At 44.9% G+C, this 16301-nt stretch overlaps 1 protein-coding gene across 1 annotated transcript in view; it reads left to right on the forward strand.

Moving 5' to 3' along the window:
• The window catches only part of camta1a (calmodulin binding transcription activator 1a), a 290687-nt gene that overhangs the window by 226850 nt on the left and 47536 nt on the right, over positions 1 to 16301 (forward strand). The window contains exon 6 of the mRNA XM_042408868.1: positions 2652 to 2723. Coding sequence (XP_042264802.1) covers positions 2652 to 2723 — 72 coding nt within the window. The remainder of the gene's footprint in view (positions 1 to 2651; positions 2724 to 16301) is intronic.

Genomic DNA, 16301 nt, shown 5'->3' on the forward strand with positions numbered 1-16301 from the left:
AGTGTGCATAAGGGTGTGTGCGTGAGTGTAAAAGCATGTGTCTGTGTGCTTGTGTGAATATTTCTGTGTTTACGAGTGGGTGTAGTTTTGTTAGAGCTCATTGTCTAATTCTACGTGTGTGTGTGTGTGTGTGTGTGAGTTGGTGGGAGTGTGACGGGAGGGTGAGGGCGTACAAGCTCGCGTGTGTGTGCAAATGTGTTTGATGCTGACTGTATATCGGCACTGACAGGTGCAACAGTTGTGTTATGCTTTAAGCTGCTTGTTTGTCTGGCACGCTGCTTTGTGTGGTTGAGAAATGGAGTAAACAGAGGGAGAGGAAAGCAGCCTGGGGGCTAATTTATTCACTCCCCAGTCGCCCTAGTCACAGAGGCCTGTTGCACCGACCCACCTGCCAATCCTGAGGAGCTTGCCATAGCCTCATCCAACTGCACACAGCCACGGCAACAGCCCACTCTCAGTGGGCCAAGCGCTTTAGGCTAGAGCAGTATTAACCATGATATATCAATAAACCCTTAATCAGAATTAACAAGACAGCAAGTTTCTTTAGCGCACAAGCAGCATTTGATAAAAGTCTGCCATTTTCTGTATGCAGTGAAAACGAATGCAGAGTTACAGTTATATGTTGTTGTTGGTGGCATTTCTGTTTGTAAGCACCTTTCACAAAGGTATTGCAATATATGACTGTAGTTAAATGCATAAACAGTTTAATGTCCACACGTACTATATTGTATGACAAAATGCCTAATCCCTGAAAAGAGCACAAAGTACAGTTTATGACATAAATACTTAGAAAACTGCACAGTAGAAATGTGAGAGCTGGTAGCAGTTGTAGTTGACTGTAGTAATGTGATGTTAGATGCACTGTGGGAGTGGGAGGAAGTGTCTGTCCGTTGCCAGCGTGGAGTAATGGATGGCAGAGCTATGGGAGTGGGAGGAGGCATACATCCTATTTCAGACAGCTGTAATGGATGAGAGTACAGCAAAAAATAAGAACAGGGGGAAAGTCTGTATGCTTTCACTATCTCAAACACTCACACACAGAGTTAGGTAGTATTGAAATCAATTCACAATAGATGTGATTGGAACAATGGAACACCTGGAGAAATAGTTGAGGCTCATGTTAATTTTGTTGTTATTGAATTGGTCACGGGATGTCTGTATGTGTGAATGTGAGGAACACACACACAGCCACACGCATACATGTTTGTGCATTTGTGTGATGTGTTTGTTTTTTTAGCTATGTAATGTGTCTCTCATCATATGCCCAGCCTGCATAGCTGTGCTGTGGTGCTCTGGTATAATTAATCAGACGGTTTGATGTTGGCAAATGAGTGTTTATACAGACTGACTTCCTCTGCAGGCCCTGCTCTTTTTAACTAGGTTTTAGTTAAACAAGACAAGCACATAACACACTTCAAGGTGCCTATTTATCACACGGTCCTCCAAGCTATGTAGCCCAGCGTCCTCATGCCCTGCCACCCTCCTTCCCTCTTCCCTTCACCCACTCCTGCCCCCTCCTTACCGCCTACCCATTCACATCTACAGTGCCCCAGGAAACCCGCCTTAACTTATTGAACACGCACAGCTGAATAATGAAGCTGTGCCAGTATGTGTGCGTGCATGTCTGTGAGTGTTAGAGTAGGTGTGAGTCCACAGGCGCATTTGTGCATGCACACCCTGACTAATAGTGTACATGTATGTATCACCCCAGCTGTGATTTCTCCTGATTTCTAAACAAACAGCTATATCAAAGTGGATTGGAGTGAAGCTCACTCCTCCCAACCTGCTTGTTTGATTTATTCCTGTAAGAGCAAAGCTTCCTGTCTTAAGAGCAATTCACCCTACCCTCACCTTTCACAAATATTGTATCGCGCAAAATCACAGCCTGTCTCCTAGTTTGTAAGGGAAGGGGGAGAGTGGAGTGCTGTAGACTCTTGTTGCTGCTGTAAACAAGCAAAAGCAGGCTAGCCATCCCTCTGGGTCCCCTGAAAGCTGTGGGTCTCCCAGAGAAGAATTGAGGAGTAGAGAGGATGGGAAGAGGATAAGTGCAGCCCTGCTCCTGTTCCTCGCTGACGGTGCTTCGCTGCGTTTGCCTCTGCTGCCGGCTGGTGAAAAATGTCTCCTGGCCCCTCTGCCAGATACCGGGAGGCGTTATCAGCCCTGCCTAGCTCTCTCCACGGTAACGAGCCCCCAGGCACAGTATTATCTGTTTACGATAAGGATATTAATAACACTGTGCTTTAGTTATGTGCTGGGGTGCCCTGAGGGGTGATGGAGGAGGGGGTGGAGTAAGGAGCACGTGAATCATTCTGTCAGGGGCTCTCTCCAAACAGGACAGGTTAAGAGTGGAAGAAAGGGAAGGAAAGGAGGGAAGGAGTCATATGGTGGGACATTGCTGAGGTGTTCACTGGTTAACCCCATCCACTTTCTCCCTCTAGGTCACTGTCTTTGTTTCCAAGAACAATAGCTTGACCATCTGCCAGCAGGTCCGTGTGGGAGTTATCCTAAGGAGGGAAGGGGTTAGGGGTTAAAAGGTCACAGCTGTCATGGTCAGCAGAGAGGTCAGCCTATTGTCTGTACTTTACTGTAGTGTAATGTCCTCTTTCTCTGTCCCTCTTTCTCTCTTGCTCTACTGTCTCACTCCCTTCCAGTGTCTGTATGGCTGCTACGTCCACTCCTCCATCATCCCCACCTTCCACCGTAGGTGCTACTGGCTGCTCCAGGTAAGAACTCTTCTTCTCCTCTATAGTTCGCCACACTTTAGTTTCATTCTCAAACTCCCCCGGCCTATCCACAGGAACTTGAATGAGTTGCATGATATCAGTGTCCATTTAACCAAAGCATTTTCCTTTGACAGCTGGCAGGCAGACATCAACCTATCCACCCACCGCCTCCCTCTCTCTCCTCTCTTTTCTCTACCCCGCCTCCATTTCCCTTATCTTTCCCAGTCATTCACTTTTCTGATGGCATTGCCCATACACGCCGTCCAGCACGAGGACGGTATCTCAGTCTGCTAAAAGCTTTGCCATCTCCCCTGTCTAACAGCTGCAGTGATGGGCAGTAAAAGCATGATGGAAGAGGTTCCCTGTACAGTATAGTGTGCTTACAGTGGGTCGTCAAGTCCGCAGGCTGAGAGTGGTTGTAAATAGTAGTCCTTTGATCACCTCCCCAATACATCTCATCATTCTCGTTTAGCATGGCAGCCATTATTGTCGGAAGGTGCCTGATACGTACAACCATTCACACACACACAATTTTAAAGGAGTATAAAGCACACACAGAGAATAAGGAGATGTGGAGCTTCTGCTATTTTGCCTGCTTGCCTGCCTGTCTGTCTGTTGGTCTGTCTGTCTATAGTTCAATGTCTTAAATATATTCCAGTATATATAAAACCGTGTGGACAAAAAGCATCTTTGGGATAAATACACTTTGTCAAGTGTATTTCCTGAAGACAAGAAATGTCGAGTCACAACATCCCTGCTGTACTGAGTAGACCCAGAAGACAAATCCATTTGTCGTCTAACCAACCACAATGTCTGTTAGCAAAACAGAAGAGAAGACTGGCTGGGAAAAGACAAAAGAGAAAAATTGGCCTCAACAATGCTTAAATACTAAGACTCTCTCTTTCTCTCTCTCTCTCTCTCTCTCTCTCTCTCTCTCTGTCTCTCTCTCTCTCTCTCATTCATTCTCTTTCATTGTTGGCTATGTGTCAAACGCAGTAATAAAAACACTAGCAGACAAAAACCATGTCACTTCTGCATTCAATCAGCAACGCCACTCAGGTTATTTCCACTTATAAACTGTGTTTTCTACAGGATTAGAAATATTATCCACAAGTATAAAGCCCATGCATTCTATCACTGAAATGTTCAGGAACATTGCCTGCATGGGGTCATGTGTGAATGGCAGCAAGGATCAATATTCAAGGAAATCTGTACCGCAAATTTCCCACCTTAAGACCTAGTAGCACTTCAGGGAAAATGCTGGTACAGCTGTGTTGTGAATGAAAGCAGTAACATTGCAGTGACAAGCACATAAAGAGTTATGTCCGTCTGACAAAACACTTAAATGTGGAGAGAGTGAACCAATCACAAGACTATGCTGATGACATATTTGAATCCGTGACTTGTTTACACTAGCCTTGCCAATGCTTTCACGGGTGATTTGATAACTAAGAACCAATACAAGTTCTTTTGTTTGCAGACAAGCTCCTTTTTTCAAGAATGGCTAGAAACTGGACAGATTCAGTCCATAACGTACATGCATCTGGCCTTGCCCCATCTTCTTCTTCTGTTAAGTTTTATGGCAGTTGGCATCCATACGTGTTGCATACCGCCATCTGCTGGACTGCCCCTTGCCCCATCTATTCCGGCGTTGCCATGGCATGTGTGAAAAGGCGCAAGACGGAATGTTCCTGAATGTAGCTGCAGGTGTGAATAGTGAAAATCACTAGTGGTGCCTGAAAAGTTATCCCAGTAATTTAGTGGGAACTATGTGCGAAAGAGGCGTAAGTAACATGGGAACCAATTGAATATTGTTATATGGAATATATCATTCTGATTTGGGGAATAACACAAGGGTATATGATCTGAATTGGAAGATTGGAATGATAGGATAGGAAGCTCTTGTCTTGGTGGGAAAGTATATAATTTTTAATCTTCTTCCATTTGCAAACTGTAAGGGAAATCTTGTGTTGGTTTTCTGGAATCATGGTGTGGTGTGTACATTAGGAGCTTGTTTAAGTCATATTCCAGCTTAACAGAGTACGACTGGGGAATGAAACTTAACCGCAGATCCAGGTAGAGACAGACCAAAGCTACACTTGACACATGCAGAAAAATACAAGGACACATGCAGACATTCAGAAACACGTGTACACATTGCACAGAGAGCAAGTAACACAGAGAGATTGGGTCACACGGGGTCACTTGCTTTTTAAAACTACACCTTGATTTTCACACTCTGCCAGTTTCAGGATACTCACACATCAACACTCATCAAACTTTGAGGAGTTCACTGACTCAACTTTTCTTTCCTGTTACCGCAGAGCATCAGCCAAGAACAACTGGTTAGTGAATCCTTGGCTTTCACCTCTCCTTCACTTCACTCACACTGCTCAGTATATCTCTTCACATGACTCACAAGGCCCTGGTGTGCAGCTAACACATCCACTCATTCAAAAAAAGAAAAAGTACCTTATGCCGCCCAAGAAAAAACATTTATTTACAACCAAATATTTTCTTTGGCACTGAGCATGCCTGGAACCGCAGATTTACATCTCTTTTCAGGCAGTTTACTGCAGACCATCTGTGCTGACAGGAAATCACAAAAACGATGACAGCAGAGGTAAAAGATTACACCATTTCAGTCCATATCTCTGCATATGCAGATAGACCTTCAGCACCTCTGTGTCTTCAAGCCACTTTTAGTAAGACAACTGACTGTCCTGGTTCCAGCGGACTCTCTCATTCTCTCGCTCTTTCTCCGTCTTTTTTTCCACCTTTCTCCAGTCTCTGAACCCTCTATCCCTGACTCCCTGTGTACCATTTGCTGTGTCCATATGAGATTTGCAGTCAGTAGTCTGTCAACAGCAGAGCAGCAAGGAGACTGGAGCTCCCAGAGCGGCAACAGGGAAAGGTCACCAGTGAGTGAAAAATGTAAATATTCAGCCATCCAGCGGCCACAGTCACGGAGAGACAGGGATGAAAATAACTCCTATTACACAGCACAGACAGGGAGGGAACACAGAGGACAGAGAGGGTAGAGACAGCCTGTGAATGAGAGAAAGAGTGAGATAATAATAATAAATAATATTAATACATTTCATTTATACCGCACTTTTCATTCATAGTGAAACTCAAAGTGCTACAGTATTAACAACATAGAACACACAATATAAAGGAAATAGTAATAAGAGTTAAGATAAAAAAGCCTTCCTGAATAGAAAGGTTTTTAGGCCTTTTTTAAAATAGTTTAGGCTCTGTGCTGCCCTCAGATGGTTAGGAAGGCTGTTCCACAAGCATGGTACAACAGAGCAGAAGGCTCGATCCCCCATGGTGCGGAGCTTAGTATTGGATGCCCGGAGGAGTAAGCTGCTGGCAGATCTGACGGTGCGGGTGAAGGTTTGTGGTATAATCAGTTCCTGTAGGTAGGGAGGTACATGTCCATGGATGGATTTGTATGTGAGTAGCAAGACTTTGTAGTCAATCCTGAAAGAGACAGGGAGCCAGTGCAATGAAAACAGAATTGGTGTTATATGTTTGTGTTTTCACATTCTCATCAGGACCCTGGCAGCGCTGTTCTGAATGTACTGGAGCTTCTGGATGCTCCTGCCAGGGATCCCTGTGAAGCATGCATTGCAGTAGTCCAATCTTGAGGAGATAAAGGCATGGACAAGTTTCTCTGCATCTGACCAGGTTAGAAACGGGAGTTTGGAGATGGTTTTTGAGATGGTAGAAAGAGGCTTTGCATAGATGTCTTATATGGTCATCAAAAGTCAGCTAAGGGTCAAACCTAGTACCCAGATCACTGACTGAGGAGGAAAGGGGTATGTGCTGGCTGTCAAAGGTGAGATGAGGTATGGGGGATGACTGAATCTGGTGTGGGGTGCCAGTAAGGAGAGTTTCAGTTTTGCTGCTGTTTAACTGGAGGAAATTTGTGATCATCCAGGCTTTTATCTTCTTAAGACAGGTGCTGAGGCATGACATGGCTGCAGAAGGGTTTGGGGCAGTTTTGATATACAGCCGGGTATCATCAGCATAGCAATGAAAATACATCCCATGGTAAACAGGATGGGGCTGAGAACAGATCCTTGTGGAACACTACAGGTGACAGGGAGTGATCTAGACCTGCATCCTCGCAGTGAGACATACTCAGTCCTACCGGAAAGGCAGGATTGAAAGCACTTAAGTGCAGAGTCTGACAGTCCAATGGTGGTGTGGTGGTGCTCTAAGAGGATAGTGTCATCCACATTGTCAAATGCAGCACTCAGGTCATTCACAACCCTGAGCAGAGCTGTTTCAGTGCTGTGTGGTGAACAAAATCTTGATTTTCCAAATAGGTTGTTGCATTTAAGGTGGTCCTGAAGCTCAGAAGCAACCACCTTCTCCAATACCTTGGACAGGAAAGGGAGATGGAGATAGGTCTGTAGCTGGCAAGAACTTCTGGGTCCATGGTGGGCTTCTTGAGGATGGGTGGATGACTGTGACCTTGAGGGCAGATAGAACACTACCAGTCTGAAGAGACAGATTGACAGTTTGGGTGATCAGGGGGCTGAGAAAGGGGATGTATGATTTGAGCAGAGCTGTAGGAATGGGTACAGGGCACAAGTACAGGGTTTCATCTTCCTGAGGATTTCTTCAATGTGGCTCTGCTTGACGCCAGTAAAATTGAGTTGAGACAGCGAACTCCCAGACAGAGGGTCGATGACAGGAGAAGGCAGAGAAGAAGAGCTGGACATCAGAGAGTGGATGTTGTTGACCTTGGCTCTGGAAAAAGTCAATGAAGCTTTTACATCACTCTTCTGTAGCCTCAATTTGGGAAGATGATTGTAGTTTCAGGAGATGATTTATGGTGGAAAAAAGATGCTTAAGGTTGCCAGAAGTGTAGAGTGTAGAGTGTAGAGGAGTAGAAGTGTGACCGAGCATCTTTAAGGGACTTTGAGTAAGTCCTTTGATGTTCATGGAAGGCCAGTTTATGGACAGTGAGCCGAGATTGTCTGAAGTGTTGTTCCAGGACACATTCAACTGTTTTTATCTCCCACAGGTCATGAGTGAACCAGGGAGCAGAGTGTGAAAAATTGACCTCACACTTTTTGACAGGGGCATGAAGATCAAAAACACTGCTCAGAGATGTATTGTAGAGTGCCACTAGTTCATCCACTGATGCAGAAGCTTGGCAGGTGATGTTCTGGAGGTCCATAGTCACTATGTCTGGGTCAGTGCTTTTCTAGTTCTGAAAAAGCATTTGACGCTTAGGTTTAGTAGGGAGTGACAATAATGTCAAATCCATTGAGACCACCTTGTGGTCAGACACACCTAGATCTTAGACCTGTAAGTTATTGATGGAAGTGGAGTCAGTGATGACCAGGTCTAGTGTGTGCCCCCTGGTGTGAGCAGGAACATCAAGATGCTGCTTCAGACCAAAATACTCAATCAGACTCAAGAACTCCACTGCAAAATGACAGGAGGGGTTGTCAACATGCATATTCATATCACCAACAATGACAGTGTTGGTTGACATTGAGTAGTGTGAGGTGAGGAGGTCATGCATCTCAGGGAGGAAAGATGAGTTTGGTTTGGGGGGGCGGTAGATGAGAAGCACCGTCATGGGGTATGGAGGTTTACATTTTTGAAAAAGGCATTCAATAGAAGAAAGATCAGGCACTGGGAAGGGAGACAGTTTCATTTCAGCCCAGTGTATGATTGCTAAACTACCACCACGGCCAGAGTTGCGGGCTTTTTCCATGTAACTGTAGCCAGGAGGGCAGGCCTCATTAAGCAAAGAGTAGTCCACTGTTTTACGCCAGGTTTCAGTTAGGCACATGAAATTAAGCCCCTTGTCCAATATAGGGTCATGGAGGAGGGGGGATTTATTGGTGAGAGATTGTGTATTTAAATGTTCCATGGTGGCAGGAGACAGAGCTGAGGATGGAAGTCTCTGCAAACTCCAGAGTACACTGTGATCCACTCCATATTTTGCATCTCACCTGGTATAGGGTAGTCTTGCAATGTTTTCAACGGTGACACCCAAGTTTGTTTTGCTTCTGTGTTCCACATTGAAACCATGGTACAAGCCTGTATGGATGTAACGGGGTCTGTTTCTTAAAATCCCAAACTCTTGGCAGCGGGTTAAAAACCCCTTGTTGATATAATTAGGAAGCTACGTGAACTCCATAGCTGTATGGAGGTGTAGGACAACATAATTCAAGCAGTTGTGTCATTTGGGCAGAATGGCAGCACACAGTTAAAGTCACACAGTGGAGATTGTTACAGCAAGTATGAGGGGTGCTCCAGTTGAAGAAAAACTCCAGTCACTAGAATCCATCAGTGACAGCACATCTTTGAGTGATTTCTGTGCCGAGAGTGCAGGGGAACCAGACGGGACTTTGTGGCACACCTGAGCCAGCAGGCTGGAGGAAGAGACAGCCACTGTCCTCTGGAGAAAACAGATCCCAGTAGAGCAGGTAGGAAGCACTTTACATTGAATAATTCAAAATCCGTAAATCCCAGAAGAGAAGCTAGGCAGTACTTTACTTAAGTTAATCCAAAATCTACCAGTTCGATAGAACATATTTCAACTCAGGGAGCGATCAAAACACGCAGACAGAAAACAGAAAAACATAAAAAAGCTTGAGACAACTTTTAAAAAGTTAGACTTAAAAAAAGCACTGAAGGGAGAGCTGGAGAGACAGATTTAAAGATTTGAAGCAAAAAAAAAAAAAAAACACACAGCAGGATGAGTGAAAAGGGGGGGAAAGGACAGTGTGTGTATATGTGTGTATTTTTGGATATGTGTGTGACAGTGCAAGAAAACCAGAAAGAGAAAGACAGACAGAGTGAGGTTTGTGAAAGGTCTTCTAGGGAGGGGGGGTTTAGCCTGTGGGTGTGTGCCTCTTTATCCACTCTTTATCCACTCTTTATTGAGTCAAAGCCTGGGTAATGAGACAGGGGACAGGAATGAAGACCTGTGAGGGGGGTCTCTCTCTCACTCCATTCATTTTCTTTTGTTCTTTTCACCTCTCACTCTCAATCTGCTCATCCCCGCCACAGCACCTCTACCTCTCTATGGCATTAGACTACTTTAAAATGTCTGGCCCATCCCCACAAATGGCTGAGACTGAAGAAAGTGCCACCGCAGTTATCTGGGGTTGCAAACAATGAATCCAAATTGCTGCTGAGACAGAGAGCTGCCCAGAGCAGGCTGTGTGGTTTGTCACTCAAAAAAAGTTCCCATTTCAGTGGATTTGGTAAAAAAAAGGGGGGTTGGGGGCTCTGTGTTATACCATGGTATATTTTCAATAATACCAACAAAAAAACACATTCACATACAGTAGTGCACAAGTCATCATAAACATCATAACATCATGTATTCACCGTTTAAATGCTTTCAGTTATAGTTTAAATAAGTGTGAATAACCTCATCTTTAAAGGCATACCTGTATGAGTTTAGTACTACACACAGTCTTTCCAGCCTCAAGTTGTCATGACACACACACACAGACACACACACACACACACCGACAGACACACACTCATTGACACAAAGGATCTCGCCTGGTGGCACTGATTGATTCTATCGCTTCGTGTCCCCTTCTCTTGTTTAGTGCTAATCGAATGTAATTCCCCGCTTGCGCCTCTCCATCAAATCAGACAGTGGAGTTTGCGCTGGCCGGCAGGGGCATAGAGGTGGGGATAATTATGATATTAATACAGAGGGGGTCTGAGGGGAAACTTCATTTGTCCTGCTGCCTGCCATGAACACAGAGAGGGGTCAATAGCCTCTCCCGCTTTTCCTACTTTAAAGAGGAGGAGAGAGGGATGAGATAATGAAATGACTACTAAGGCAGGAGGGAATGCTGACGACCTTGTTTCTTCACAGCTATCACTTTCTCCCTCGTACCTTCCTCAGCTTAGGCCACTGTGCTCTAGTCTCTGTCTCACATGAATACATTATTAATATCACTATTCAGTGCAGTTACATTTTTCTTATTACATTAGTCCTTCAGACTATAATGACTTTGGAACCACTTGAATTAGTGTTATGTGGGAAAATGAGTTGTCACTGTTGTCCCTGTGATCATTCCAGCACTATTAGACAGTATTTCAGTAATTTTAATTTATGGAATAATTCAAAGGTTACTTAATTGGACAGGCAGACTGATAACTGTAAAGAGAACCCTGAGCAGCGTAGGCTCTGTGCTGTTTCTTGGCGCTGTCCGTGGTGCTGAAACCTACTCTATTCTAACTGATCACCACATCAGAGGCTTTTATTTTTTACTTTTTTTTCTTCTTTGTTTTTTTTTTGGGGGGGGGGGGGGGGGGGGGGGGGGCTGTGTTGATTTATCAAAAAACATCCAGAGCCTTTGAACTCCCATGCTATTCACCTCTCATAACAGGCCCACCAATTTCCAAAGATCAGTACACCTGGCCAATGCTGTCAGCAGATCATGTGCAGGACCCAACACACGTACTCATCATGCCTGACGTCTCGACACCAGTCAAGGCAGAGACTTCTCTCTCTCTCTCTATCTATCTAATTGAACGGGAAAAGTTGAGTAGCTCCTCTGCTGTGGTGATCCGTCATAGGTCGGATGTGCAAGCAGGATACAGTAGCTACAGACCCAGAGCGTACATGCCTGGAGGCTAAAGGCAGACAGATGGATTCTTTATCCATCTTTATCTACCAGAGTCCTCTATTCATTCGGATCAGTTTAGTTGCCTCTGTGTTGAGCACTGGGAGACAGGTGCCGGATTCAGAGTGGCTCAGGTGATGTGTGATGACGAAGCAGAGCTGTCAGGTCCAGATTCACATCAGATGCGTCCAGACTATGCAAGGCTACATAATGAATATTTCACAGAGATAAATCATGGATGAGCCTGGGCACCGTTCAGTTGATTTCACTGAGAGGGTAGAGAGGCAGGAAAACCTGGCGAGGGTTTGACTGGCTGTCTACAACCTCAGGGCAAACGGAGGCAGTAGAAATATAATTGCCTTTAGCTATGCAGGCTGTTGTTTGTATCAAATGGAAATGCACCTCTACAGAGTACGAGATCAGATCTACAGTATATCAATATGACTTCACCACCTGTTCAACTCAAAACCTCAACACTGGACTGGCAGGAGACAGGATGGCAGTATCTGCAATGTGATTGTGTGTCTGTATATCTGTCAGCAGGTGCACACGCTTGTCTTTGTGTGAGTGTGTGTGTGTTTGTGTGTGTGTGTGTGTGTGTGTGCTGTGCCATCCTGTTTCTGTGCTATGGAGGGAGACCATGGCGCTCTCGGCAGCATGCTGCTGCTGGCAGGCCCCCACTCTCTCTGCCATGAGGAGAACAGCTGCTTCACAAGCATGTTGGGGTGTGAGCCATGTCCCCGTGGCTCCCCTCATCTCCTTCGCTTCTCCTCCTCCTTGTGTGCAATCACACAGACACATGCATCTGACATTAACCCTCTCCATCCTCTACTCATAAACATTCAAATATGACCCTCTCATTGCTATTGCTTCTTTTCTTCGATTCCTTTGAACACTTCTGCCACCCTCTGTTTCCACTCAGAAAGAAAATATAGTTAGTTGGTCTCTGCCCAAAACAGTGACACTGGGGCTTCTGACCTCTAAACAAATTGAAGGTTACTCTGGTGCTTAATTAATGGCCCCTACTGGAGCGTTCTCTCCCCATACGATGAAAGAGAGTAGAAGTTTAGCTAAACCCCAGAGGCACACAGAGCTTCCACTCCTCCTGGCAGACTGATCTGTTCCTCGGTGCCTGCGACCTTTTCTCTAGGCCCGTCGCCTAGCCCACCAGCACGGCCAATTATCACAAATCCCCCGCCGCATTTGTCTTGCCATTTTCACTCTGCGGCCAAAGAGGCGTGCGTGGCCATAGACTCATGCAGCCTCCTAACCAGCCTGAGCCCAGACGGAGAAACAGAGGCCCACAACAGGTATGTGGTGCTTAAATAATTCAGTTATCCTGAAAGGTTAAGGCTCTGCCAGTAAGGCGAATTGACATTCATCTTGCTCCAGAGTCACGCGCCCCATTTTCAGAAGGAGCAGCCATCGACATGTTTACATTTTGTAACTTCCAAGATTGTTATTGACTCCAATATTTTACATGTTACTCTACCATTCCTGCTGTCTGTTCACTGGCTAGCTCAAAAGAGCACAGAGAACTGTCTCACTAAGAAGCGCAAGAGACAAATTTCCCTCACTGATAACGTGAGCTTTGAGATTAAAGTCGCTCTAACTGTGTAAGTGATTAAGGATTGCAACAAACCATGATCCTGATTTGATATTACCCTATACATTATACTTGATGAGCTTTTTCTTTCAGCAGTCTTTTGCTGCCTCTCCCATATTAGACAATAAGAGTACCTGTTTATAGCATCGAGAACCAGGTTTATTTGTGTTTACTTCCTGCCTGTGTGTGTTAGAAAGCAGAGGAGATCAATGGCTCTACACTTAGTCTGTGTTCGGTGCTGTGCCAATCTATGTCCCCGCTCATGTCAAGCCACGTTCTGCCCGTGTCACTATGCAGGCTCAGGCGTGATGGCAGAAGCATGCGCGCATCTCCCAGCTTCCCAGAGAACACTGGTCACAGCTAATGACCAGAACTGTCCGATTTGTCCTGCCCTGATTACTCCTCTGAGCCCCAATTAGCCGTGGATGAGGGCTGACATCCCGACACGATCACTTGGACATGTCATAGAGGGAAAGATGAGACAGGGACGGAAAGGATAGTGGTAAGGGGGAAGACAGAGAAAGTGTGTGTTTAAGTTAAAGAGGAGCAGAGCAAAGTGTCTGCATGAAAGTTGTTGTAATATGGGGCCTGAGTCATTCACTCTGCTTTCAGTCAGATATCGATCAATCTCTCGCTTTAACCAGCTAGCACTCATCAACATACAAACCAACAGCTCTGATTGCAATTTCTATAATTGGCAATTTTCATTGTGAAAATCTGTCTATCTGAGGGTGTTAGCTGCATCTGGTCTCAGGCAGGCTGATTTCTCTGTGGGTTAGGGATGTTGATACTAAGGACTGTTTGTGGAAAAGATATAAGATAAAGATAAAGCACTGGGCCAATGTGGTTGAATCAATTTACTAGTTGAAGTGAATAGTGAAGTTCTGGGAGCCTCAAAGCTATTTTATTATGGATAAAAACATTGTCAATAACAACCTCTGTTATGAACATTGTTTTCATCTGTGTATCTTCCCTTTTTCTTTTCTTTTCTGTATTGCATTCTGTTCTGGTCTGACCCCCCCATCACACCATTCTATCTGCCTTTATTTCTCTTTGCCACCATGTCTCCCCAGGATTGCTGAGCTTTCTCCCCTCTGCAAGTTTTGAGAGAATATCTCTTTTTTTTGGCTTGCTCTCATTCTTTCTCAGTAGGGGGTAGTGGAAAAGTAACTACAAGGGCACATAAAGCCTTCAGAGTCAAACCAGACTTCTTTTAGTCTTTTTTGATCTGGATAGATGTCATATTGAGCACACACGCACACATACACCCTTCAGTGGGATGACTCTGCTCCTATCTCTGTCTGCTCACCCATCTCAAAACTCACCCACGCAAACCTGAGAAGACACAGAGATTGAGAGGAGGAGGGAGGAGGAGGAGAGAGAAAAGGGTAGGAGAGGAGGAATGGCAGGAGGGAAGGAAACAAGAGGTGGGAGGGGTGGAGGTGCTTTGAGAATGGGGGATTAGAGATAGAAGATTAGAGGTAGAAGATGATATCATTTGGTAGAGATGAGCAGGAGCAAACGAGCAGTGCAAATCACCCGGCGTTAACAAGCTGCCTCGTAAATTACTGCAGCCGAGTGTGTGCTTGAAGCTGGATCTGGATAGGGCTGCATAGTGCAAGGGAGGCATAACACTTGTCTTAACAGTATTTACTGCCCCCTCCCAATTTATTTGGTTGTCTCCCATTGCCCCAGAGCCCAATATTGGCCCCCTGTGGATGCATCAGAGGATGTTTCCTTATAAATAGTGGGAGGCTGTAGTCAGCCTGAGTGCCCTATCTGTGGCCCATTCTAATCCTTATACAGACAGCAAACAATAGACTCCCCTCTTCTCGTACCCCAACAGGGGAGAGCGCATCCACAAAACACAAAAGGAATATGACTTCCCCAGTGGCCCCATCAGAAAACACAAATTTGACAGGCTGTTCCTCATGTCCCTGTAGAGTTTAAAATGTTTAATTCCTAAACTGTAGCAAAGCAGGAATAGGGAGTTGTTAAATGATATGAATTAATATCTCTATTTTATAATAATTAATATTTCAATGAAATGAGATTTAGCTTTTTTTTTCTTGGTGTGCTAAAATTCCTTAAACTATTTAAACAAATCCAGCAGGGATTGCAGCAATTCAGTTTCAAATGTGTGTGTAAACCTGCAGCCTGTTCTCCTGGGGAGGCAGCCCGAGAGAGAGTGAGGACAGACAGAGTCAGGGATATAAATGGCAGTGAGTTGGTCTCTCTCTTCTTGTGCTCTTAGGGGGTAACGGAGGGTAGAGTAGAGGGAGGAATATACATTTCTATTTTAGCCAGATGTGTATATATATATATATATATATATATATGTAAATATGTAAATATATATATATATATATATATACTGTTTTTCTGTAATGGAGCCTCCCAAAGTAGTAACTGAAGTGACAACATCTTGAATCTTGAAGCTCAGCAGCAGGAGAATGACTTTCATTGGCTGGATTCTAAATATTGCATGACTTCCTGATGGCAGTGTGCTGTCTGAGGCGCTGTCTGGCCTGGTATTAACCTGTCCAGATAAATCAGCCGTTTACCAAACTCTGTTCCTCTATCCAAAGTACCGTTCTCTCCTCTCTTTCCTCAGTTTCCTTTTCTTCCTGTGACCCTTCACCTGTTTCTCATGCACCATTTCTGCTTCTGGACCACTTACTATGGTGCAACCCACTTTGTGTGTGTACAGTGTGTATTCACGGAGTTACTCTGTGGTCCTCTGCCAAGGCCCCTAATGTCATATGCAGCCTGGCAGGTGACAAATAGTTTTTTAATTGCTTGCACCAGGAAAATCATTAGTCTCTTCCCTTTCCTTGGTGGGACCAGGCAGGACGTGTGCGCAATAATAATAGCCTCAGTCCCGTTTCCCGCTTCCCGCCTGCTATTTTTAGACCAGGTATTTTAAGGGCCCTTCACTGTGTATGTGTGTGTGTGTGTGTGTGTGTGTGTGTGTATGTATATATATATATATATATATACATACATATTTATATTTATGATAGTGTGTGTGTGTGTGTGTGTATACATATTTAAATTTATGATAGTGTGTGTGTGTGGTCCAGGTATTCCATGTGTGTGTGTGTGTGTGTTTGTGTGTGTGTGTGTGTGTGTGTGTGCATATGCAAGTGTGTGTGTTAGCCCACTGTAAGGGTGGGCTAAATGGTCCAGGGGTGCTTTTCCTTGCTTGTGAAGGGGAGAGTGTGTTTGTCAACCCTGTTCTTGCCTCATGAGAGTTTTTCTCATTGCTGTTGCTATTCCCCAGCCCCTGGGAGCATGCTGTTTGTCTCTGTGTATGTGTGTTTTTGTGTGTGTGTGTGTGTG

This window comes from Thunnus maccoyii, chromosome 4 (assembly GCF_910596095.1).
Source record: "Thunnus maccoyii chromosome 4, fThuMac1.1, whole genome shotgun sequence".
In the NCBI taxonomy this organism is placed as follows: Eukaryota; Metazoa; Chordata; class Actinopteri; order Scombriformes; family Scombridae; genus Thunnus; species Thunnus maccoyii.